Source organism: Scatophagus argus, chromosome 3, assembly GCF_020382885.2.
Source record: "Scatophagus argus isolate fScaArg1 chromosome 3, fScaArg1.pri, whole genome shotgun sequence".
NCBI classification, from domain to species: domain Eukaryota; kingdom Metazoa; phylum Chordata; class Actinopteri; family Scatophagidae; genus Scatophagus; species Scatophagus argus.
The window spans coordinates 6332233-6357734 of NC_058495.1; the positions used below are offsets into that span (position 1 = coordinate 6332233).

Here is a 25502-nt window from a genome sequence, read left to right on the forward strand (position 1 = left end):
ATTTTTTTTGTCAACCTACATGACTCAAGTACACGTAAAAAGTATGTATAAAGTAATAAACACCCAGCACCTTTTGTGCAGCAGTATTTTATGTTTGTACGTTGCCATTTTAAGGCCATCTTATTTATTCAACAAGAATTAAGCAAAAGTGGCAGGATTATGTATGTTCACTTACCAGTGGTGCTGTAGCTCTGACATCCAATGAGCCATCACTCTCTTCTGCTGAGGCCCTCAATTCAAAATTAGTTCATCTAATGACTTTCTGAAATATTAAAATGTTGTAGGGGGTCATTTCCTCTCCAGATAGGGCAAGATATCAAAATGTGTAGTCCAGTGGCTCCCTGACTGTGGTCTTTCAGCTTTAATCTCTGGCTCTTTCTTATGAATCACTGCATAGTTTTACCTCCAAGGCCATGTAAAAATTACTTGAAATCAAAAAAGTGTCATCTTATCTTAAAATTACTGTTTGTGAACTGCTGACAGGTTGTAAGACTGCATTTATGTTGCTTCTTGTTATTGGGGTCATAAGCAAATAAGGATAGTGGGTCATGGGTACAGACTGGGCAAGAGCTGCCAACAGAAACATAGTCTGTTAAATCATTTTTGCCTTTTTAAAAGGCCCCCCAGATTTTTAAAAGTGCTCATCTAGTGCTTAAAAAAGGGCTGTATTTGAAATAAATTCCATAAAAAGAGAATAGAGAGTAAACAGGAACATGCTAAAAATAAAGACGGAACTTCAAATTGAAAAACTTTGAGTGGGTTCTAACTGTAAATTCTCTACAATACCTCAAAAAAAAAAAAAGAAAATGGAATTACCAACTAATTCAACTGCTGAAACTCTGTGCTTTTCTTTCTGAATCATACTGAGGAAGTATACTAGCTGGCTCCACACATTAAACTCTGAATGTTTATACAGTAATTAATGTATTGAATATCAATCAGGGTACAGGCAGGCCAGATAAAATTACTCCTCTGGAATCAATTTGCAGCTGTTTTTTGCAGGAAAATGTGGAGTATAGCTCAGTTATTTGATGAGTCATTGAAATTACAACTGATCTGGACGTTATATTCTATATAAAATTGCCAATAATTCAAGTGAACATGCATGGCAGACTGAGTGCCAGATGGACTTGAGTCTTGCTGACTTGAGTTTATTAAACAGGAAACATCACAGATGATGAAATTCAGCTGAAACGTCAAGCTCAGACAAAACGTAACATAACTTATCCAACATATGAACAGCGTCTGCTTATGGAACAATGGACCTTTCTCTAGATGTGTGAACACCTAGCTCACACAGCACTGGCACTGCACTGCACTCTGGCAGCAGGCAGTGTCACCATACCTTATTGTGTGGTATCATACCCTCTCTCTGACATGGCATCCTCTCATTGCTTGGCTGCCAATACTCTCCTCCTCCCCTCAGCGGTGGGTTCTGCCATGCTGCATCCACGACATCACCCCCTTTTTGTCTCATTGAGATTCAGCTTGGCACGCAGACAATGCCCATTTCTTGGCACCAAATATTGGAGAGAGCGGCATAAGAGAACCAACCTCAGTCTTTTCCCTCACAGTCGTCCCCCGTATTCCGTCGACCATCATGGACCAACGCCAACTTGTAATGGGTATTTTTGTACCTTCATCTTCTAAATTTTCAGTTTGTTTGATAAAATGGATATCTTAAATAAGCTGAACGTTTACAACTGTGAGACAAGCTGCTCTGGGTATCTCTATCTGAAGCAACAGTGAATGGCCGTGTCAGCGTTGTGTTGATTGTTCTTGGGTTGAGTGAGTCTTACATGAAGGTCATGGATTTCTAACACCATTCCGTTGTTATGCTCTGAAACAGAGCAGCCATTTTTCTATCATCAGCAGCTTGGGGATAGACTGTGAAAGTCAATCCATCACTTCCGGGCGTTGGAAAAAAAAAGACAAACATTTGCTTTAGTTCTTGGTTCTACCCACCCACATATATGGGATTGTAATGGAGGTGCTAATTAGGGTTTTCCTCTTGCATAGTTAGAAAAGTTGATGCACAATCACAAAAAGGATATTTGGCAAGCAATCAAGGTAAGAGTGGCTAAAAAAAAAAAAAGAAAAAAAAATTAAAAAAATTAAAGTACCTGTGTTTATTTGCATGCCTGAGTGGCCTGTGTTTGAAAGATCTAATTTGCTTGTGTTTTACAAATTCATTGTTTTACAAATTATGGCAGTGGTTTAGCAATCTTAAAATCATCAAACCAGAGCATCTTGTTGCTTGTTTGCTTTTATAATATTTTCCTTTAGATATTATCTGGCTTTTACAGCAATGACAATGAGAAAGCAACTTTTGAGTTGTGTTGTCTCTGTCCATAATATGGTCTTAGCTGTATGTAGACAATAGTATGTAGTTTGTAATAACTCTGGATGGATAAGCACGTGTCATTCCTACAAATAAATGATCCCAGAAGATATCATTGTTTCACCAGAGAACCACACAGGAATGACCCAATAACTTTTCCTTGCAGCCACCACAACGTTTCTTGTATAAAAAGTTGAACTTATTCCTATTTTCGCTGCATTCCCTCTGCATTGGCCAGCCAGTTTGATACCATTTACTTGTCTAATTAATTCAACATCTCAATTAAGGCCTCCCACTCTCTGATGCCCCTGTGCTTTTTCATTATGGCCGGATGAGCATGCCCTGGCACCACAGTCGCACAGCCTGCCAAAACATTTCAATCACTGTCGGCATTAATTAGGCCAAAGAGGAATTCAGAATGTTAATGAACTGCCCAGCCGCTTTTCAGCGACAGTTGTTCACATGCTAATTTATGCAAAGCCTCCTAGCCTTTGCATGGGTTGACCATCGTCTACCATAACAGTGTCTGGGCTCAGTCAGATCAGCCAAGGTATGGCTCTGTCAGGGCCCAGACAGCTCTGCCCAGCTTGTGTCCCAGACTCCAGCTGGCACAGTAAACAACTCCTTTTCAATTGGCTTGAAGTGGCTTTCACACTGAGCAAAAAGGGCAATTTTCTGAAGTCAAATCTTCTGTTTCTCCACTAAAACATCTCAAGCAACACCAAAAATCAGGATTTCTCAGCATGTATTGATGAATCAACAACAATGAATTCTCTGAAATATTTTATGAACAAGCAATTCCTTAAACCAGGCTCAAAACCCTTAATACCATTCACTGGGTGAAAATAAACAGTCTATCTTATAGATAGGGATTGGATGGAGGAGGAAGAGGCAGAAGGAGGTTGCACCACAGATGTTGGGTACAGGCGCCAAACAGCTCCACAAAATGGCAGAGGTACTGCCATTTTACTTATTTCCTTCTTTGCTTTACACGACTTTGTGGTTGTTGAGACAGCTACTAACCACTGAATCTGAGATGAGTATGACCTTTGTATTTTGGCTTATATGCAGTCTAAAAGTTGCTTCTCAACAATTGTTTGCCCCAGGTAAATCCAAGAACTCACATATTCTCACTTTATTTTTCTCCCACAGCTCGACTGACAAGTTTCTGCTGTTCCCAAGGCTGAGGTAGTAGATTGAATAGTTGTGGGGTATGAGTCCTCCCTCTGAGATAACTATACAGTCTACTGTCTTTCCTAAGGAGACAGGTTGATCTACTGTATGTACATGGGAAGATCCATGGATAAAGGAATTCATGGACTCAGTGAATAAAGATTTAAGAGATAACCCTCCCCACCCCCTCACCCCCACCTTGAGCTATACTTGCAACATGCATTAAAGTTTGTATATATTGAGTAAAGTCTTGTTTTTAAGGATATCCATTGGTGCCTGAAGTTGAGCCTGGCAAGGTGAGGTAGTAGGTTGTATAGTTTGTGGGATGGAGTAAATCCTACTCAGGTGATAACTATACAGTCTATTACCTTCCTTGAGAGGTATAACAAGTGCTTGGAACAACCTCTTTCACACCTAAGGAGTAATGAAGGAGCCACTCTGATGCCATCTTGTGGTCAAAGACTATCATCACTATGGAAATTATCTAAGCTTGAGGACATTTGCTGTGTGCATCTGGGACCATATTCACAATACATCTTAAGGCTAGCAGTAGATCCTAACTGGCAGAGATAGGAGAAAATTCTGAAAGATATTTCACAAAATATTTTAACATTAAATTGGTCCTAAGAGAAGTTAGAGGCAATCAAGAGGACTCCTAAAGGCACAAAGACCGACTTTCAGTCAGTAATTTGCTGAATGTGTCTTGTCGAACTCATAATTCCTTCAGTGTTGCCCACTATGAAGAATTCAATTGGTTCAACAACACATCAAAATAAACCAATACCACAGGAGATGACAGTTGTGCTGATTATCAAATCCTGAGCTGTCAGAGAGGCTCATCAAAACAAAAATGCACTCTTTAGAACCCAGTTTGTAATGACCCACTGTAATAAACACATAACTAAAGGTAACTTCATGGCCATTGCTGGACTATGAGGTAAAATGGGAGCCATAGCATTTGTATGAAACTGTTGAAATTCAAGGGATTATATTTCTGAAGTCAAATCTTCTGAATTTAATCAGGCCCTTAAAATTAAAGAGTTTATTATTATTATTTCACAAAATAAATCACATTTTTTCATGGCCTAAGGCTGCTCAAAAACTTTTGAAACTTTGCACATGCATACTCTGTGTCTGTTATGGGTTTGGCCATGGGTGGGGCAAAATGGCTAGCTTTGGCCCTCTATAAAGCAGCCCCAATAAAATTAAGCAGTATCATACCTAGATCTACAAAAAAAGCATCTTCGTGAAATTACCTAAATCGAACAGGAGTCTGCCATTGAATTTTGAGCCCTTTTTTTTATTATTATTATTTTTTATTACCTCTTACAGGCTGTACTTTAACCCTGTTCCAACCAATTTATCATAACAGACTTCATATCTGGTCAGTACAATGATGAACACTATAAGGATGAAAAGTTGTTCAGAAAAAGTTTTTGTTAAAGGCTTAGCTGTGGATAATCGATTTTTTGCCAGTTATAGCAACCACCTACTGATTTAGGATTAGGAAATAATAATAAATATTTTATTCTTGAAAAGCTTTTTCATTGAACAGGACTGCCATGGTAACAGCAAATTTGATATTTTGCCTTTAAATGGGAAGTTATTGATATGCTAGGGATAATTAAAAGCCCATGAAACTTGGCCCTGGTGTCCCCTTCAAAATGAAAGTGATATGCAGAAAGTGGTAGGCACATGAAACATCTCAAGATGAAAATAAATAGATAAAATACATTTTTAAATATTACTAAATATTATTATTATTATTATTATTATTATTATTATTTTGGTGAATTTTTCACCATTTAGAGGTTCTCTACTTAAACAAGCAGTGGCAGTGTGGAGTATTTTGCAATGGAACAATTCCTAGTTAACAAATTTAAGGGGGACTCCTACTGGTAAGATATATGACCCCAAAGTGAGTTACAAGTGACATTAACTTGAGAGTGAGCTACACAAACTAAGACTGTGAGCAACCAAAGTGTAAGTGTTACATTGATAATTTCTATGTAACTTGATGGCAAATGATGTTTTTCAATTATATTGGTCTGTGAAGAATAAAGAAACTTTAAACACAATTTGTTTCAAACTCCCCTACTCTTCTGACATGACAGTTTCTAACTGTAATTGTTGATCGCTGAATCTGAAACATTGCTGAAAACATGCAGTGAGTCGTAAGAATTCAAAACTTTTTGAGTAAAGGTTATAAAATATAAAAAAGTTTAGTGTAAAAAAGTTAGTTATAAGGCTGAATAGTCTTGCAGGAGCCAGCAGTTTCACTGCATGGTGAGCTTTCAACGAGTCCTCTTTGGAATGGCTAGTTTATACCCTTAGTCAGATGGGAAAATTAGACAGTGTGGTTGAAGCCTCAGCAAATAAAACTCTGAATCATGTAACATTTATCTGAATGGAGAGTTGCCTGAAATGATGACTCATGAATGTGCATAAATCATCTTTTAAACTGTATTCATGAATATCAAACACAAGTTTAATGTAACATCTACTTCTATATGTACAGAAAAAATACCACTGCTTAGAAATCCTCATTCTGAGGAAATGAAACAAGAGGCTAAACTATAACACAAATAACCACAAAGCTGTAAACTTCAGTCCCTTTCAAAATAATGAGGAACTTGAACAGTTCTCAGCGCAGCGATTGTTTGTGAAAAAACACAAAATATACAGTTGTCACTACAAATCAACAGCTGGTACTTGGGCGTGTATTGGCACTATTAAAAACCCACTGAAAAGTATACATATGTGTAAAGCGTAATGCCATCCAATCAAACAGCTCTGCCACAGAAAATAATAAAGTACAGATTCAGACAATTACGATACAGCTGACCTGACACCTGCGTGATACAGTATGAACAAATGACAGAACTTGTTGTAGTTCTGTTGGCTTGGATTACATTTTAAATATGTTTCTGTTTTCCTGGTCAAGCGTACACACAGCATAAAGCATGACCTGAAAGTACATTAATTCCATTCCAAAGATGAGTGCACTGTAGGTTGGAACTGAGCAATGAAGAACGGGAACTTGAATAGAAACAGAAAAACACAGTGATATGAAACTGTGTAAAACCAAAGCTTTTTTTAAAAAAAAACAAAAAAAAAAAGTTGAAGTTTCCCTTTTCTGCATGGCACTGTTTGCAATACACACAGACTCACAGATCCATGACACACCAAGATTACATTTCAGTGCACATGACCAGATATTTTCACTGAATCAACAAAGAAAATATAGTCTTCATCCAAGAGAGGTTGCTTTCCTCAACCTTTCACGCTGTGTTTTATACACTATTTAACAGTCTTAACACATTTAAGTGTCACATTGAAGTCTCAATAATCAAACAAACTTGGTCCTTTAGAGCAAACAAGGATTTTTTTCTTTCATTCAATTTTAGCCACACTGTTTATGTTACTGCTGACATTGTTGTCTGTCGTCTGGCTTGTCTGAGTTGCTTGTTTTTCTGCACCACATGCAATATACTTGGTCCAGAGCTTCAGATAAGCTGTCTTAATCTTTTTTATTTTGAATGCATACACAACTGGGTTTACAGCTGAGTTGGCATGAGAAAGCAGGATGCCAACATAAAAGGCTGTTTTTAGAATATCATTTGACCCACCAAAGTAAGCGATACAGTTCATGATGTGCAGAGGGAGCCAAGACAGGGCAAACAGAGCCAAGACCAGAGACAGGGATCCTGCCAGCTGTTTCTCTTTCCTCAGGTAGTTCTGAGACTGGATTTGGGCACCATTGCCTGGTTTCTCTCGAAGGTTTCCTCGAATAGTACAGAAAATGTAGCCATACAATACAATCATCACCAACAGAGGGATGAGAGTACAGAGGAAAAAGTTGAAGTAAACCAAGTATGACATGGGGATCACTGTTATAAACCGACAGACAATCGTGGAGTTGACTGAGTTAGACGAGGTTTCCTGGTTGTTCCACCCGAGCATGGGAGCAAAACTCAGAGGTAATGCAACAAGCCAGCATGCTGCTACAACAAACCAAGAGTGTCTCTGCGCCACAGTCCTTTTGTACCTAAAAAGGAAAACAGTAATGACTGGTATCAGCAACAAGTATTTCTGACAGCAGTGTCATAAAATGAATATTTCAAAGTAAAAATGTAATAATTTAAAAATCTCAGTAAGAAAAAAATATCATTCAAAGCTGTTTTGCAGTGCTAGCCTTGCTAATGGTCAGTGTGATAAAATCAATATGTAAAACTTGGAATTATGCTTTTAGATTTTTATAAGCATTCTGAACCATACAGGCATTAGTGTGTCTGAATAATCTTACCTGAGAGGGATGTACACCCGGAGGTATCGGTCCACTGCAATAGCAGTGAGAGACAGCACTGAGACCAGGGTCAACAGGATGACCACACAGCTGAGGAAAAGACAACCATGGAATGAAGTCTCCACCCGTCCGTCCACCACCACAGCCAACGGTATGGCCAAGCAGCCAACCAGAAAGTCAGCCACAGCCAGAGAGATAATAAGGCAGAAGGTAGGCTGCTGAATGCTTTTACTGGTCCACAGTGCCAAAATAACCAACGCATTACCAAGACAACAACTAACAGCAACGAGCACCTCCAACAATGTGTAAATCACTTCCACATCCATTGTGCTTCTTATCCAGCTAATGCCTGGTAGGTAATAGTGTAGTGTGTCTGAACTGAAACTCAGTCTGAACATCAGTGCGCTGTGCTACTTCTTTTATCATTCATCTTGGTCTTGTGAAACCTTTGAGGAAGTCTATTGACACTCTTTTTTTTTCCGTGTGTGTGTGGTTTTTTTTTTTTTTTTTTTTGGAGGATTTTATCATTATTTGTTTGTCATTGTAACATTTAACTTCATGCTCTGCCAAAAAAATAAATAATTAAGTAGGTTGTCACATTATATATATATATTGTACAAAAGATAAAAATATAAGAGCACCCAAGATATGTTTGGAGGAAATGAGGCTAAATACGTGATAACAAATGAGAGTGCTTTACAGACGCATACTTACCAGTACTTGCACAGAGGTGCATTCCCATTAGCTTGCATAAGCAGCAGTAATTTTATCTGCATAGAAATTTTAAACTTTGTGATTCTTAGCATTAAATTCGCACCATAATGATGACCTTTTGTTTTGAAATACCCTGGAGCCTTAAAGGTGAGTTAATCACATTCATACTCAAAACTCCAACGTCAAGAATTCAGTGTAATTTCATTAGTTTCTTACAAAGACATAACAAGTCAAGACTGAACTGACAGGAGCTGGATGATATTTTCCTGCAGTTGCAGTATGATGTTGCAGTGACTTTCATGATGGATTTTTAATTTTTGTTCGGCGTTGTTGTTGATTTCACTGAGGTAACATTAGGTCCATTTTGTTGGGTTTCTAACAGGATGAAAGCATACAGAGCAGTATTAAATGCAGTTTTGAGAAATCCGCTTCCACTCTAACCCTGATCCTAATCTAAATACTCAGAATGCATTGCAATGCAAAAGTTTGTTTTTGTTGTGTACAGGTGGTTGCTGTGGTGCTGCTGGTGGTGATTGTGTTTCATTATCTAATGAAATGAAATTATTGGTCATTGTGTGTGAAGACAGTCCACCACAAGGCCAGGCTTAAACACTGCTGAAGGTGTTAGCAAGCTGAGAAACTACATGAACGACAGAGAAAGTGGAGGCAAAATATCCAAAAACATGCAAGCCTGACAGCTGTGAGTACTGACAATAGCCATGTTTGGTGGCTCCATTTATCATGTCATTGTTGACAATGACATGTTGTTTGATAACGTGTGAAGGAGACAGGAGGTAGTTGGATATGGTTAGTGATGACAAAAATGTGCTGCACTTTCACAGTCAGATGAAGTTAATTTTGGGTTGGATATTCAAAAGACTTTCACCCCGGAGTGTGGAATATCCAGCCTAAATTCACTGCGGTGCTTGAACAGCGCTGAGCCGAAGAACAGGTTGTTGCTGCACCATTGAGAACAGACTCGTTCAACAGCTAAACCAGTTTCTCAAAGCACGCACTGACAGCAGTGAACAGTAACTGCCGGACAGGGTAGACTTTTCAGACTGAGGTATGTTTGTGATGGCTGTTTTGCTTGTGTTTATATGACTGTGGCATGTAACAGAGTTCACTCTTATATTTATCAGTAAAAAAGGGAGAACTTGTAGAACACAGCCAACTCATCACTCACATATCTCCTAAGTGGACATACAGGCTGTGAATGTAGTCAGGCAGTGAACATTCATGTGTTTCAAATGAGCGGCTTTGGAGGGATTCCTGAAGTGAGTGTGTAAAGAGCACAGATACTTCCAAAATCTAGCTGCTTTTACTTTTTTCCTGACTTCTCACTGGTACCGATGTCCAAACTGCAGTAGAGGTTTTATGGAGAGATTACATTTATTGATGACACCAGTGTGTACTATTTATAACAGTATTTACTTCCCCTGAGTCGCCTGCTTTTCCTTTTTCTCTTCCTTTTGAGTGGTCAAGCAAAAACTAGCATAATTAATTTTATAGGAGGGTTTTGCAGCCAGATCTGATTTTAGCCCTCTTATTTTTTTAAGAAAAGGATTTAAGAAATGTATATTCAGTGGCAGTTTCACTCTTGTAAAGCTTTGACTAAAAGTAAAAACATGTTCAAGGAACTTATTTTAGCATAACCGAGCCACAGGAGCCCTGGATTTTTTTTTAAGACAACATAAATACAAAATAAGAATATTTCAATTTAAGTTGGCATTACTAATACTAATAAACAATAAAGTGAGTACACTCAATTAGCTTCACAGTATGCGCTTAAATATAAACCATATTCACATACAATACTCCAATATTTAGAACACAGACCTACTATTTAAGCCTTATCAAAAACATTTCATTTGGACCAAATGCATGCATTTTCTTTTTACATTCTCTCACTGTGCACTGTTTAAACACTGACGTTATCCAAGGTCCAACAACTGTACAGCTGTGCTCCACAGACTCATTCATTTGTTTCAAATTTCCTTCATTTTCTGGCTGGTTTTGTGGAGATCAGGTTAGTCATGGTTAAACGCTGTGCCTGGGACATATGTGATGGTGATACTCGTTACTCAGACTCAGAGAGGTTGGAAGGAGATATACATTTCTTTTCATTTGTTAAATCAATCATTGATCAGCACGTGTATGCTAATACTAGCAGCTGAATGTATACACAAGCTTAATAATGATGTCAACAGTGATCATATCCTGCCTTACAGGAACACTCCTTATGGTATTGTTAAATGTGGGTTTACATGGTTTTGTGGGTTTTTTGGCTTTGTGCAAATAACTAATAGGTGCAAAAAGTTTTAGAGACGAGGGCGCCTGCAGCAGGGGGCAGAGACCAAAAGCTGCGGTCAAGTTGGACAGTTTTAGGCAGCCTTCGATCTGTACAGGAAGTCACAGAAGCACTCACATCCTGTTAGATATTAATTCAGTTTATGAAAATGTTATATCAGGCCCATATATCAGTTTGTACACAGTCTTTATTTTAATTAGGACAGTTTATTTCAATTCAGTTCAATTCAATTTATTTATATAGCACCAAATTACAACAAAAGTTGTCTCATGATGCTTTCCAACTAGAGCAGGTCTAGACCAATCTCTTTAATTTGATTTTTGGTAAAGAGAGACTCAACAAAAACCCCATGAGCAAGCACTTGGTGACACTGACAAGGAAGAACTTTTAGAGGGCAGAAACCTCAGAGGAGACCCGGCTCTATGTGGGCAGCCATCTGCCTTGACCGGTTGAGTTGAAAGAGAGGAGGGAGAGAGACAGAGAGAGAGACAGAGAGAGAGACAGGAAGAGAGGGGGGGCACAGACAGAGATGCTTTGCAACAGGGAAAATAACACAGTATTGGAACAACAAAAAAACAGTATACAACAATAATAATAATGATAGTAGTAGTAGCAATAGTAATAGTAGTAATAATAATAATGCAGAAATATAACACATGGTAATAACAGTTGATGGTGTCACACAAGACTCTGGGGAAGAAGTCAAGTTAGTTACAGGCACTGATGGGACATGAACGTGTGTGTAAGGAGATGGAGAGGAGGGGAGAGATGATCAGTGCATCATGGGAGGTCCCCCAGCAGTCTAGGCCTATAGCAGCACAACCAGCCTTTTAAGTAACCTGTTAAAATACTGTACAGTTGATGCGTGATTTCTGTTCATGGTTTAACATGCAATTCCCACAAATTTATGTAAATAAGAATCACATCAGTTTATATATGCTGTTATAAATCAGTTGATCAGACCTGTCCTACATAAAAAAAATTAAAAACATTAACAGTCAAAATGGAGGACAGAAATACAAGGCAAGGCAATAACTTTTAGTGTTGATCTGTCAGATATTTAGACTTAAGGATTTTACATCTATACAGAGTATTTTAAGAATCCTCACATTCCACTGACCTCAAGTTTTTGTGCTGCTAATCACTTAATTAAATCAGTCCAGTGTACACACAACTATGATATATCATCTGCAGATTATAATGTGAAAATCAAAATCACATTGGCTTATCTTTCCACTGTTCCAACAATCAGTAAGTTGGTGTGGTCCAAATTAACCCTTAAATCACCCAGGTAGATGTGGAAAATATCAGCAGAGGAGTGAGAGCGAGGGTGTGAGAACGGAGGAAACAGTGTGCTGACCACCATATTTAACATGATAAATTAAATGTTTATTTTTGACCAAATCAGAGCTAGTGATTGTTAAAAAAAAAAAAAAAAATACCAAAGATGGTATTTAAAAAAAAAAAAAACCCAAAACAAAACAAAACAGAACAGAGTCCTCTGACTCAGTTGCAGGTAATACTGTTTCACTTTCACATTGTGATCTGTAGGTTTTAATTTCTACCTTTACCAAAATAAATAAATAAATAAATGTTATAGGCAAATGTTAATATTAGGCTTTTAAGATTGATTTCAAGAGGAAGGGTGAAGAACAAACATATGATGTTGGTGGTTGTTTGCTGCGTTGTTTGCTTTGCTCTGTTTTTTTTTTTTTTTTAGCCATTGCAGAAATTGTCACCTTTATTTTTGTGCTGATTCATGTGTCAACAATATGTGACCAAGCACCTGTCATCGGTTTCACTTCCCTTACCAGCATGAATGGAGCCCATTACTGAAAAGACATGACAGAAAAAGAAGATGTGCAAGCAAAGCAATGAATTAACATATATGTGAAAATGATGATAACCGCTCTACCAAGAGGAACTAGTTCTCGCTGAAAATGCCTTTATCAATCACTTTTACCCGCAATCACACTCAACAAAGAAGGAGCCATGGAATCAGCTACCGTCTGCATATTGCCTTCTGACCTCATAATGACACTTCAAACATCTGATCAAGCGAAATCAGTCAATCAGTCAATCAGTCAATCAGTCAATCAGTCAATAAATCAATTGGACCCTATACTATGGCAGTTGAGCCTCCACCCCAAAAGACAGAATAATTAAAACTGCTTAATTAATCAAAACAGACTCACCAGTTAGCATTGTCTGAACACAATCCAATTCTTCAATTTATCTCTGATTTGACCTTAATTCAACCTGCCATGCTGCCTCGCACAAACCGACCCTTCCTCTCTCCCATATCTCTGCTCTCAAAGTGCTGCTCTCAAACATTCTTATTCTTCTTGGTTTTAGTGGTTTCAGTCTGGTATATGAACTATAGTTTACACAGCATTTTCTTACCACTACCACTACGATATTTCTTTATTTTGGCAGTGTAATGTGATTTAGTCTGATATTATCATTAATTTGTAGTGCATGTGACAAATAACTGCACTTTAAAACTTGAACTTGCCAAGTTAAATATACAGATGAACCAACAAGGCGAAAAGGAGGCTAGGCTAAATTTTATGTTTTCATGTGTGATTATTAACTACTCTGGAGGGATACATAAGCATCTGTAACAATCCAACAGTAGGACTAGACTAAATTAGGCTTGCCCAGTATTCATGGAAACAACCCATACAATTGACCAAATATATGCAAAAGGTTGACCGATTAATATGAACACAAAATGAGGCCGCATAGTAGCTGTGACACAGTGAAGTAAAATCTACATTAAACTAGAAAGCTCACTAAGGATGCTGAGAATAATTTTGTTAATTGGAACCAGTAACAGAAACTTTACTGTCATGTAATCCCTGTGGCACATCTGCAAGCGGATCCCTGCAAGGCCTTAATCAAATTCATTACTTCTGTTTATCAAAAATTATGTGTTGCGGGTGCAACCAAAGAGAGTCTTGTGTAGATGAATATCAGTTGAAGAAAACGTTATGTCTATACATGTATATGGTAATTACTAATGGCATATATCTAGGTTCTTTTATTATTATTTGTTTACCCAGAGGCCAAAATAACCCTTATATTTGTGTGGTATGCTGAAACCATATACATTACAAATCTACAAAATGTTTTGTGCAAGCAATAATCGATTGTACAGAATAATGTCATTTCTCAGTCATGTTACATGTAGGGATGCATGAGTACATTGGTAATACATCAGTATTAACTGATCAAAGCTTTAAAATAAAATATTGGCATCAGCCCAAAATCAGTGTTAATGCTTGTAGACTTGCACTTGAGCTAATAAAGGCATATGGGATGACAGAGCCCCAATAAAATTGATTCACTGTCTGCTCATGAACACTCTAATGCATAGACCAGACCCTGAGAATATAGGCAATGTCCCAAAACAGCACCCTGAGTCATTACTTTTTCAAAAAGAAAAGAAAAAAAACAAAGTGATCAGCTTGAATACATTTACAGCCAAACGGGTTCATTGAATCTGCTTCCTTAAGCAACTGAAGACCATCTAAATGATTGCTTGCTCAGTGATACAGGCTGCCAAAGTTTTGTCATGCTCAGACAGACAATTAAATTAAGTTTTTGTAAGTAATTGAAGTTTTGGATCTAATTCCTACCTGCAGCTTACCCTGCAGACTCCAAGTTATGGAAAGACTGGAGTTAAAATATGTAGACAACAAGAGTAAGTGATCAAAAAAAGACTGTAAGACTGTGACACTGCTTTTAAGAGTCACCTCTTAAATCTGCATGTCAAAACATGCTCCGAAATGACAAGAGATAAAATTGCAGCAGATGGATAGATCTCTTTTTAAAATCACTGAGCTAAAATGCTGTCCCCACATATTATTTAATTATGATCAAAGAAAGATGGACCTCATGATTAAAATAGAACTAATGACTGTGCTTAGCTTAAAACGGGATGCGATGCTGTGCTTAAGATGATAAAATCTAACAATAATTGGCATACATGACCCAGACTAAAGTCAGTGAGCTGGAACCAGCATTCATTGCACAATAAAATATGTATTTAATTGGTTTTAATAATTAATACCCTTACCCTCATTAATACCCTTACCCTCATGATACCGTTAATTGGTGTCAGGAAATATAGCAATTACTTTCTTTTAAAGAAGTAATTGTAACGTTGGGAAATGCTCTTATTTGTTTTCTTGACATAAGTTGAATGGGAAAATTAATTCCACTTTCATACCTGTTCACTTAAAAAAGTTGCAGCCAGAAACTGTTTAGTTTGGCTTAGCGAAAAGACAGGAAGCAGGGGAAACAATTAGCCCAGCTATGTCCAAACACAATCAGCACCACTCAGCTCACTAATTAAAAAGTTACAGTTTCTTTATTTAGTTAATAAACCAAAGTTTTAAAATGATAAGTTGTCATTTTACAGGGGACTATTTTTTGGCCATGAGTAGTGACTTTCCTGAAGCCTTGTCACATGTTCTGTAAGTATTGAGCAGTTGAAAATTTAACTTGCTAGTGTTTTCTAATGGACCAAATATGTAATATCGACTCTTTCCTCAAACATATCTTTGGCATTGCATGTCCATTACTCACTACGCTGATATGGATTCATCCATTTGGGAGTTTGTTACATTTAACACCCTTCTCGAAATGTATCTGGACACTTATTACACGAAGATCAAAAACCGCACGTACACACACACACTGTTAATGTGAGCAAAACTATTGCTGCAGGGAGCTGCAGAAAGCAAAGTCCCTCCCCTCAGGTTTATGACTCCTTTTTAGTGAGAGAGTGAGTGAGAGAGTAGCGATGTAGAGGAGAAGTGATGCACTGGTACCCAGTCCTAGGCAGAGCTTGAACAACATGGTGAGGATTAAATGTCCAACATACTTTAATGAGCACTTCAGGACCACTCGTTGTTTCATTGCGGCAATAAGAAAAGAGTACAGTTCTTTCAGCTAGAGAACATACATAATGGAAGGTGTTTTTTCTGAAGCAAACCCAAAGTGGAGGCTAGAAGATTCAACTACCAGCTTTCTTCTTTTACAGTCTGAGTAAAGGTAAGCCTGACCTGTGAACAGTCATAATGTCTTCCTCTCCTGGTATCAAGCCTCGGGAGCATGTGGACATGATGTACATCTCCATTGAGACAGCTATTGCCCTGGCCTCCGTGCTGGGGAATGTGCTGGTGGTGCTGGCTGTGTGTGTGAACCGGGCTCTCCGCAACACCACCTTCTGCTTCATCGTATCTCTGGCTGTGGCTGACATCGCTGTGGGGGTTCTAGTCATCCCTCTGGCTATCATCATCAGTCTGGGATTCAGCACTCAGTTCTACACCTGCCTCTTCCTCTCTTGTCTACTATTGATCATCACCCAGAGCTCCATCCTTTCCCTGCTGGCCATTGCCATCGACCGATATTTGCGAGTTAAGATTCCCACCAGGTGAGGGACTGTTGTAAAACCAACTGTCTGTGCTCTCCTTTGCTAGTGTCATAAACTGATTAAAAGACAGTAGAGATTAGGTTAAGATTGTGTTGGATGATGAATATTGCGACGACAATGTCTCAAACAGTATTACACTATCAATATAATTGGCAGTGTTTACAGTAAGGACAATAAAATATTCATAACTGAGAGCAACAGGAAGCTGATGTGATGGTCTGCTCCAGTCCATTTCAGCTTTCTTGCTAAAAATAGTCTATGATTCAAATTATTCCTCTAAAATTTGTGATTAATATAAGTGCCATTTACCCTTCCCAAGTCAAATCAAATAACTTTAATTTCTATAAAACTGTTTCAGATTGCTTTCAGAACCAGCATCCTCCTCAAAAGCAAAACCACTTAATTTTCTAATAATTCTGATTTCTAAGCCTGCCACAAGACTATTATAAGAAGAAGAACTTAAGTAGTAGAACCTATAGTCTCTGGTCTTTTATTATTATTATTATTATTATTATTATTATTATTAGTAACAATGAGATAATGTTATACTTTTACTTTATACTTGACTTGTAATTAGTCTGTAGCCTTAGTTGTGTATTGCTGTAGTGACCAGCAGTGACCTGGTGAGCCTACTGCTGTAGCCCCATAGTAAATAGTTTCCTGGGTAAAGCAGAGGGCAGGAGGACATCTCGATCCCACAGGAGATTACACCCAGTCCTAAGTGCCTGAAATGGGTCACTGCCTTTTTATTGTACCTGACTGTTTTCGTCAACCTGTAGAGGAATGTTTGTGAAGCTCCAAACAAAGGACCAGAGACACATCAGAGAGTATAAAAATGGAATGAAGTCTTCAGTGCCATGTGGTTCTGTGTTTTGCCTCCTCTGTATATAGAGATTAATCATTTTGGTGCATGCTACCCTTCCAGTCTCGTTTTTTTATTCTTTTTAACTCACTACAGGCAGACAAGAACATACCGTAACATTAATATAACTACTATCATTACTTTTAGCATCAGGGACCAAATCGTGTGCTTTTAGCCTCAGAGAGTCAATCAAGGTGGTTCTCAGAGTCACTCAGTGTTGATGTCTGATGTGGCTCTATATATCGTGGAATGGTTTAATGCAAATCAATGGGCTGGACATGGAAAGCTTTTAAATAAATTAAAATGTTCCCGTCAGCCTAAATAGCTGATATATGCACAGTTTGTTAAGGGATTTTGGCAGTGGGCCATACTACTTTTTGTTTACCAGTTCTATCCTGAAGATGTATATTCTGAACAATAACCTATGATCTGGCATATGTTCAAAGAAATCATCATGCAGTATGTATGTGTCCATTTAGGCTATTAAAAAACCTGTGTTCATTGCCTTTCCACCAATCCTGTTCAGGTACAGCACCATTGTGACCCAGAGGAGAGCATATGTGGGAGTTTGTCTGTGTTGGATCCTCTCTTTCCTCACTGGATTGGTTCCGATGATTGGATGGAATAACCATGATGCTCAAAGGAATATCAGCATTTCCAGCAACATTGTCTGTGAATTCACCACTGTCATGAGGATGGACTACATGGTGTACTTCAATTTCTTCGGCTGGGTGGTGCTGCCACTGTCTATAATGGTTGCTCTGTATGGGGAAATCTTTAGGGTGATCCGACGACAGCTTAACCGGCGTGCTGAAGCCTGCTGTGATAGAGACAGATACTATCAGAAGGAGCTGAAGCTGGCAAAATCTCTGGCGTTGGTGGTCTTCCTCTTCATTGTCTGTTGGCTGCCAATACACATCATGAACTGCATTACCTTCTTCTGCCCAAAGTGTGATGTACCCAAGTTTGCTGTGTATGTAGGCATTTTTATGTCCCATGTGAACTCAGCACTCAACCCAATGGTTTATGCATTCAGGATAAAGCGCTTCCGTGTCACGCTGATCCAGATTGCTCACCGCTGCATGTTGTGTAAATCCAGGGAGCCCACTCCATGCCCCACCAACACACCAGCCCTGACAGAGAAAGCGGATGTAAACATGTAACAAGTGCTGCATACTCCTGTAGACATGGTTTAAGTGAGATAGTCATGGGACTGTGTGATGTTTGGAATATCATCCCAGGAGCATGCACAACAAAGCACTTCACTGAGTCATGTGACACAATCAGTTCTGACCAATTCATATTTATTTGTAAGTTTTTAAGAAAGTAAGTGTGCATTCAAAAAGAAATACTGTCCCTGTTAGCCTGCATCATTTTGTTTACACTTAATGCTTCCTCAAATGATTCACATTGAATTATGATAAAATTATAATTATGTATTATTTAAATAATAGTATGTATGTCAGCAATTTAAGTGATGCAACAAACATTTAATGTTCAAAAGACTTGATGGTAGATTCACCAGAATAAACATTCATAGCCTCTTCATTTAATATGTTGATGTAACATATTATTTCATATTTATAACATATATAATATATAATATAATATATTAGCATGCTCACAATGACAATACTGTCAAAGGATCCAGTATGGTTCAACACAAGGAAAACACGAAGACTTGTACCAAATTTCAAGGCAACAAATCCTGGAGGTGTTGCAATATTTCACTGAATTAGTGAAAGCTTTGACCTGCTGGTGGGGCTAGAAGAAAAATGAGGGGATTACCATAACCATTAGGATTCAGTCACTGGGCCCATAAATATCTCTGAGTATCTGAGTAGTAGTTACATAAAGAAAAGCAGAAGAGTCAGAATGGGAGGATTTATGGAGTAAGATCAATAAAGAGCACAGTGTGTTCTGAAATTTTATGTTTCACAGAAAACCATTCACAGTAAGTGACCCCTCCTGGAAAGAAAATGAACAAAGTCACTAAAGCAAATGAAACAAAACATTCTTTATCACAGGATGCAGACACCTCTTCAGCTAATTCAGCTAGTTTAAGCCATATTTCAATAGCTGCGACAGAGTGTTGAAAAGGCTCTGAGGCATTTGAGTAAATTACCCACAGAGCATTATATGCTGAAGTGATTTATTCCAAATCTAAAGCTAAAGCTGCAGCTAAAGCTGTGTCACTTCTGCTTTGTCATCAGTTTGACTTCTGTTTCAGTCAATATCACACTGCTTCCACTCACACAACTTAATACATTGTACATGTTTACATGCACCTACCTGACATGTAGGTTTCGTGTGCATACTTCAGTGAGGTTCACAGAGATGTTTTTTTTTTCTTTTTCAAATTTATCACCTGACTGATTGTGACCACCTCAAACTTAGTGATTGAACAGTTTCACAAGAACAAAACTGTCACACTCTATCTGTCTCTGTCCGTCCCTCCCTCACAAACATACCAATACGTATTTTACCATCTGTCACCTTCATCCTTGTCAAGGGATTTGAAACTGCTGAGTGTGGTCTAATCCCCAGCCCTCGTCTTAGTGAGGGAGGTGCTGCATAACCGCCCTGGCATTTACAGACTTCGCACCACACACTCCTGTGGCTGGTGGCCTGCTGAGTACTGAAGGGACACAAGCATGATGTAGGTGTGGAGACAAAAAGCCATCATTCTCCCTTTTCTGTGTGCATCTTATCTCCATCCTAGGTTAATCTTCTGTGAGGTAAGACCCTTCACGGTCATCCTAAAAAAGCTGCAACAAAGATTTAGAGCCTCATATGAGACACTGTACTTCTCGTAATTCTACATACTTTTTGATATTTAATATTATCAGACAACTGAAGAAAACTTTAATTTGCAGAATCAAAGCACTGTATAATGGCTGAAACGGAGGGAGCAGAGGGTGGCCGAGACTTGGAGGCTCCTGAGGAAGAGCTGGACGGCGAACAGGAAGCCTTGTTGCACTTTGGTAAATACAGTGAAGGTCGGCGTGCGCTACCTTGGGAGCAGTGGACCTTCAGAGAAAAGGCAAACTTTTATATCGACCGCATCTTCCTTGGGTTCTTAATCATATTCCTCATCTTGTTATTGGGAGAATGTGTCTATAAAATGTGGTATGTAACAGACGTGAAGAAGGTGGCAGCATTTGTGTCAGATTCAGTGGTCTTTCTGTTCAACTGGCTCTCCACCCAGGACAGAAAGGAGGAGCTGCTGGAACTGTAGGCTGTTAATACACTTGATGGCATTTTTTACAGAGTTGTAGGCACGTGTGATATGACAAAAGTCTGAAAAGAATCAATTTATCTTGACTGAAGATACAGTAATGTATTAATGATTTCTGAACTTTATTTTTGACAATGAATTAATGGAAATAAATAATGTGTGCAATTAACAGAGATGATTTGTACCATCTACCATCATTGTCCTTCATTTGTGTATGTTTTCAATAGTTAACATGTTCTGTTCAGGCTGATGACAGTGCCACATATATTGTATATGTCTAGAAGAGAACTACTTTTAATCTCTGCAAAATGTCATTTAATGTTAAAATTAGTATCATGGTGTAATATGCAATATTAGCGAGAATGTAAATATTCAAATTTAAAAAAAGAGACCATTTAAGGGGAGATATCAACTTTCAACATGTGAAACTAAGCTATAAGACCAAAATCCTTAGTAGTTTACAACTAGTACTACAGTGATTTGGTAGCTAAATGGAATATTTACATTATATGCTACTTTCTAAGAGGGATACACATTTTTTGACATCTGTTATTTAGCAGTTATTTTAAAGATTAAGATTTTTACATAGAAATTATATAATCACCTTATAAATCATGCACTATTGTATATTAACCTACAAATTATGATATTTTGGCCAGTTACATCATTAAAATGCTGATTTATGCAACAGTAACAATAATAACATTAATAATCAAAGAACATAACACTATGAGAGGAACAATTTTCCTGCCTAATGAGTATTGAGTTTTTGATAGTAAAGTATAGTACATTTCACAGGTAATGCTTTTTATATGTTCTATAGTTCAACCATTGATCTTAATTGAGTACTTTTACTTGAACTGGAGAATAAACATAGAGGCAAAAACGAATTGCTTCTACACAGTCTTGCAGTTTTTATAGCTTGTCTTCCAAGGAAGAATAATCTATTTCATTACATATAACATAATAGTCAGGAAAAAATAATAACAACAACAATAACAATAATGATAATAATAAATTAAGTAACTTGTAATTTAAATATTAAATATATTCAGTGGTTGTAAATTATGAGAAAAATGGAACTGTTTTATCTTATTAAGAGGTTTACTGAAACGCTGACACACACACGTCTGTCATCCAAATTGGACCAATGAAATCGACTCATTTCACTCTTTTACATCTTCCGGTACCGCCTCCCTCTCTCTTCCGGATACCTTAGCGTGACCGACGTTTCGTGTCTGTTTAGACTTAAAAGTAAGTCAAATTTTGAAATATTTCAGCTGTGTGTGTATCGATAAGATTTGTCCGACTGTACTTTCAGCATGACATGAACTTCGTTTAAAGCACTGAAATAATGTGGCGTCGCTTGAGCAGAAGTCGCTGTCACTAATGGAGGACAGTCTTGAGAAAACAGTGGGCGCCATGCTGTCTGTGAATCAAATATCTCACAGTTGCATGGTGTAAAGCTGCTAGAGAATTATTACGTACAGCTTAAAAGGGTAAACTACAAACTGTAAACACTGGTCTTTATTTTTTTTCCAAATCTTTTTTCTGTGTGTGATTGAAGTCTTAAGTATCGTTCTAATGTGTTGTTAGCTAAAGTTAATGTAAAGCTAACATCATACCGGGCTCCTCCCGAGCATATTTCAGCAACGTCACTCCCCCATTGTAAGATAACTTCAATATTTATTTCTGATTCTGATATTCTGAAGAAACCATTGTTATTTTGTGACGCAGCTCTGAATGCTCATCAGCATTTACTTCTTGTTGACACTACATTGTTGTTACTTGATAGACAAAGTAAAAAAGAAATACACCTGCCGTGTGGTGAAAGCATGGTGATTCTGAGCGCCGGAGTGAGATCCATCCGGGGACGATATCTCAATAACAGGATAGCCTACCACCTTTGGGCCCTTGTCTAATAATTAAATTTTGTACCAATGCTACTTCAAGAATAATTCAGTTTTGTTTGACATGTTATGGGCACTGTTAAACATGTTGGAACTGAAGTGAATAGTCGATTATTTAAATGAAGAAGAAGAAGAATCAGCTTTATTGACAGTATATATATTTTTACATACACACACTGCATTTATCCCATCCTTAGTTGAACACACACATGCAACACCCAGCAAATTACATGCAGTGAAACACACACACAGGAGCAGTGGGCAGCATCAAGCGCCCGGGGAGCATATTGGGGGGTTAAGTGCCTTGCTCAAGGGCACATCAGCCAGCTAATGGAGGGGGGGCATTTTTCGCATTAATCACTCCACCACACCCAAATTTTTCTTGCCCGTCCGGTGGGGGAATCGAACCGGTGAACCTCCGATCACAAGCCGCTTCTCCAACCTCTAGGCCACGGCTGCATATATTCCTGCTTCTCTCACTGTTTTATGTTAGTAAACAGAATACATTTGGGGTTTGATTGTTGATCACATCATGTAATCAATCTAAATACGTCAACTTTAACTATGGGGAGATTGTGAATAAACCTTTTTTAACTTAACTAGTTGTAGCTTGATAACAAAAAATTGTTCCTGTCTCATTATTTTCACAATTAATCACTTCAGAATATACGTATTGCTTGTTTTGTTAAGTGATTTTATGGCTGTCAGTCATCTTAACTCTGTACTGTAGGCCATTAAAAAAATGAAAAAAGATATTGGCAAAAGCAAGTAAGATCATCTTTAGTTATTTGAAGTGTAGTTTAACATGCATGCAAGTAACCAAAGCTGAGATGCAGGTGTCATTGTAGTATTTTACACTCCCAGACTTGCCAGTGTTGCATAACTTGCAGAGCTGCATACATATTGTTCACCTGTCATTTTGTGTCTCTTGTGTCTATACAGAATGCGTTACGTGGCCGCTTACCTTCTTGCTGTTCTCGGTGGAAACACCAGCCCCTCTGCAAAGGACATCAAGGCCATCTTGGGCAGCGTGGGAATTGAGGCTGACGATGAACGCTTAAACAAGGTGTGTTATTAAATGACAGTATTTCATGCAATTTAAAAAAATCCACTGAAGATCCTGTGTGGCTGGACTTAAATCTCATATTTCTCTGCAGGTCATTAGTGAGCTCAATGGGAAAGACATCAATGAAGTCATGAACTCGGGTAAATGCCTTGATGACCGTAAATTGAAGATTTCAAGATACCATATGTAGAAGAGGGCTAAAAGTTTTATTTTCCTTTTTACACAGGTCTGTCTAAGTTAGCCTCCGTACCAGCAGGTGGTGCTGTGGCGGCACCTGCCTCTGCTGCTGGTGGGGCTGCTGGAGCTGGGGCTGCTCCTGCTGCTGGTATATCTAAACCTCTCGTTTTTTAAAACTAAATTAATAAATTGATGTTTTCAGGTTCAGTAGAATTAGAGATCTAAATGCTGTTATGTTGTTGTATTCCTATAGTAACAAATGTCATCTGTAGTTGGATTAAGCAGTCCTGAAACAAAGTTGACTGTATGAGGTATCAGAGCTGCTAAATGTTGTTGCTGACTCCTGTCTGTATTGACTGTTGTCTCATTGTCTCATTTCCAGCGGAAGAGAAAAAGGAAGAGAAGAAAGAGGAATCAGAAGAGTCAGATGAAGATATGGGCTTCGGTCTCTTTGATTAATCTAAATTCTCTTTGTTTAAAAAGCAATAAAAATGTAAAAGGTTTACACACATCCTTTTGTCCTGTTTAATTATCTTAGAATATATGTGACTTTGCAAAGGTAATTATTCCCAAGGATATTACCGTAAGTTTTCTAGAAATAAATTGTCTGGCTTTCGAGACTTGATGTTGAAAGCTATTTTGTTGTCTGCTAAAAATAGTCTGGATTGGGCAACTCGTCATTAGGCAATCCCGATCCTGCATGTGGTCAGTCTGTCCTACTGTTGGCCGGATCACTAAAACCACATAATGGCACTGCCTTAAAGGGACAAGCCACAGTCCAACTATAAACACAACAGTGGCTCCACCACTAAGTTCAAAACAGGATTGAAACCCACTGCCACTTCTTTTAATTGCCATGTTATGTATGAGTTGACCTACGATAATGATTTCCGATCATATTAAAGGTTATGTTTATGTTGTTTGTGAACAGCTGTAAAACAGGCCTTTATTTTAATTACATTTTTCATACATAGTTGTTATGTTTGAAGTTGATTTTGTGGTCAGACAATTCATGATGTTGGTATTCTCATTTCCTGTACGGAAAAGGCAGGTGACAAAATTAAAATGTTTGTTTCTGAGATTATTGACAAACTTGTGAAGAAGTACAATTTAACAAGTTTAAAGAAAAAGTCAGCGATATGTTGTCAATAAGCAAAGCTTTAAGCAGGCTCCACTGTCCACAAGTTGTTTTATACTTACATACATAAAAAATGGCTTGTAAAACACACACTTCACTATTTAGGGTAATAATGACTGCAGTGTTGTACATGCAGGAACACCTCAGAGCAGCAGAGCTGTCATTCATTGTATTAATTATACCTGTGCTTTCCCAGCTTTGACAAGCCAAAGTGTTGTGAAACTGGAACATGGTGTAGTATTTATGCTGATCTGTCACAGGTCATATCTACGTGCTGTATAAATGAGATGAGTCAAAGTCACATCACGATACATCTTTTGTTACTTCATTTTTATTCACTATTGAGCACTTATTTAGTCTGAACATGTCAGCACTGTTTTGTAATCTTCCATTACCTGCTAACATGCATGTCGTGTTTTGTCTTACCTCATACTGACCTGAATTCATTCAACCAAACATTCACATACACACACACACAAAACTCAGCCAAATTGAAAGCACTGTGAAACATGAATCGCAATTCACATAAACACAAATAATCTGTGGTTTGTGTCACACGCAACACTGAGATCTGTGTTCATTGATTCATCTTACTGTCTCATTTGCTTCAGCTGTTCTCTTTTCTCTGGTGTATTTACATTTATTGCACAGTACTGTGCAGCTGGATGCACCACAATCTCTTGTGTGCCCTTTAATTGTAGGAGGATATAAGGATGGCCTACCAATCCAACCAACAGCAGAATTACACCAGTGTTTGGTCACAAAACAGTGAAAAATGTATTGAAAATACCCTCTTTTCTTTGGTGAATGTGAGAACGTGTGT

At 38.1% G+C, this 25502-nt stretch overlaps 3 protein-coding genes across 4 annotated transcripts; 2 read left to right on the plus strand and 1 right to left on the minus strand.

Annotated features, from left to right (window-relative positions):
• Window positions 1-5342: 5342 nt before the first annotated feature.
• LOC124056022 (adenosine receptor A1-like) lies at window positions 5343-8226 on the minus strand. The gene is made up of 2 exons (XM_046383090.1): window positions 7821-8226; window positions 5343-7562 (listed from the first exon to the last, which is right to left on the minus strand). Exons 1-2 carry the CDS (start codon window positions 8216-8218, stop codon window positions 6908-6910), a joined length of 1053 nt encoding a protein of 350 aa, XP_046239046.1. The 5' UTR covers window positions 8219-8226; the 3' UTR covers window positions 5343-6907.
• Window positions 8227-8465: 239 nt separating this feature from the next.
• On the plus strand, window positions 8466-20523 carry LOC124056024 (adenosine receptor A1). 2 transcript variants are annotated; one of them, XM_046383092.1, is made up of 3 exons: window positions 8467-9234; window positions 15957-16288; window positions 17677-20523. In XM_046383092.1, exons 2-3 carry the CDS (start codon window positions 15975-15977, stop codon window positions 18311-18313), a joined length of 951 nt encoding a protein of 316 aa, XP_046239048.1. In that variant the 5' UTR covers window positions 8467-9234; window positions 15957-15974; the 3' UTR covers window positions 18314-20523. The 2 variants fall into 2 exon arrangements, with proteins under 2 accessions (XP_046239047.1, XP_046239048.1); XM_046383091.1 differs by having other exon boundaries at window positions 8466-16288.
• Window positions 20524-21533: 1010 nt separating this feature from the next.
• On the plus strand, window positions 21534-24052 carry rplp2 (ribosomal protein, large P2). Its single transcript, XM_046383095.1, has 5 exons — window positions 21534-21642; window positions 23241-23364; window positions 23456-23504; window positions 23591-23689; window positions 23924-24052. The coding sequence occupies exons 2-5, from the start codon at window positions 23242-23244 to the stop codon at window positions 23998-24000; spliced, it is 348 nt and encodes a 115-aa protein (XP_046239051.1). The 5' UTR covers window positions 21534-21642; window position 23241; the 3' UTR covers window positions 24001-24052.
• Window positions 24053-25502: the final 1450 nt, after the last annotated feature.

Bases quoted from the DNA above. Each gene is read 5' to 3' on its own strand.
- rplp2 (XM_046383095.1), top strand. From the start codon at position 23,242: ATGCGTTACGTGGCCGCTTACCTTCTTGCTGTTCTCGGTGGAAACACC. The intron at 23,505-23,590 runs GTAAATGCCTTG...CTTTTTACACAG, and splicing joins CAATGAAGTCATGAACTCGG to GTCTGTCTAAGTTAGCCTCC. The intron at 23,690-23,923 runs GTATATCTAAAC...TCTCATTTCCAG, and splicing joins TGGGGCTGCTCCTGCTGCTG to CGGAAGAGAAAAAGGAAGAG.
- LOC124056024 (XM_046383091.1), top strand. From the start codon at position 15,933: ATGTCTTCCTCTCCTGGTATCAAGCCTCGGGAGCATGTGGACATGATG. The intron at 16,289-17,676 runs GTGAGGGACTGT...AATCCTGTTCAG, and splicing joins CGAGTTAAGATTCCCACCAG to GTACAGCACCATTGTGACCC.
- LOC124056022 (XM_046383090.1), bottom strand. From the start codon at position 8,218: ATGTTCAGACTGAGTTTCAGTTCAGACACACTACACTATTACCTACCA. The intron at 7,563-7,820 runs GTAAGATTATTC...TTTCCTTTTTAG, and splicing joins CGGGTGTACATCCCTCTCAG to GTACAAAAGGACTGTGGCGC.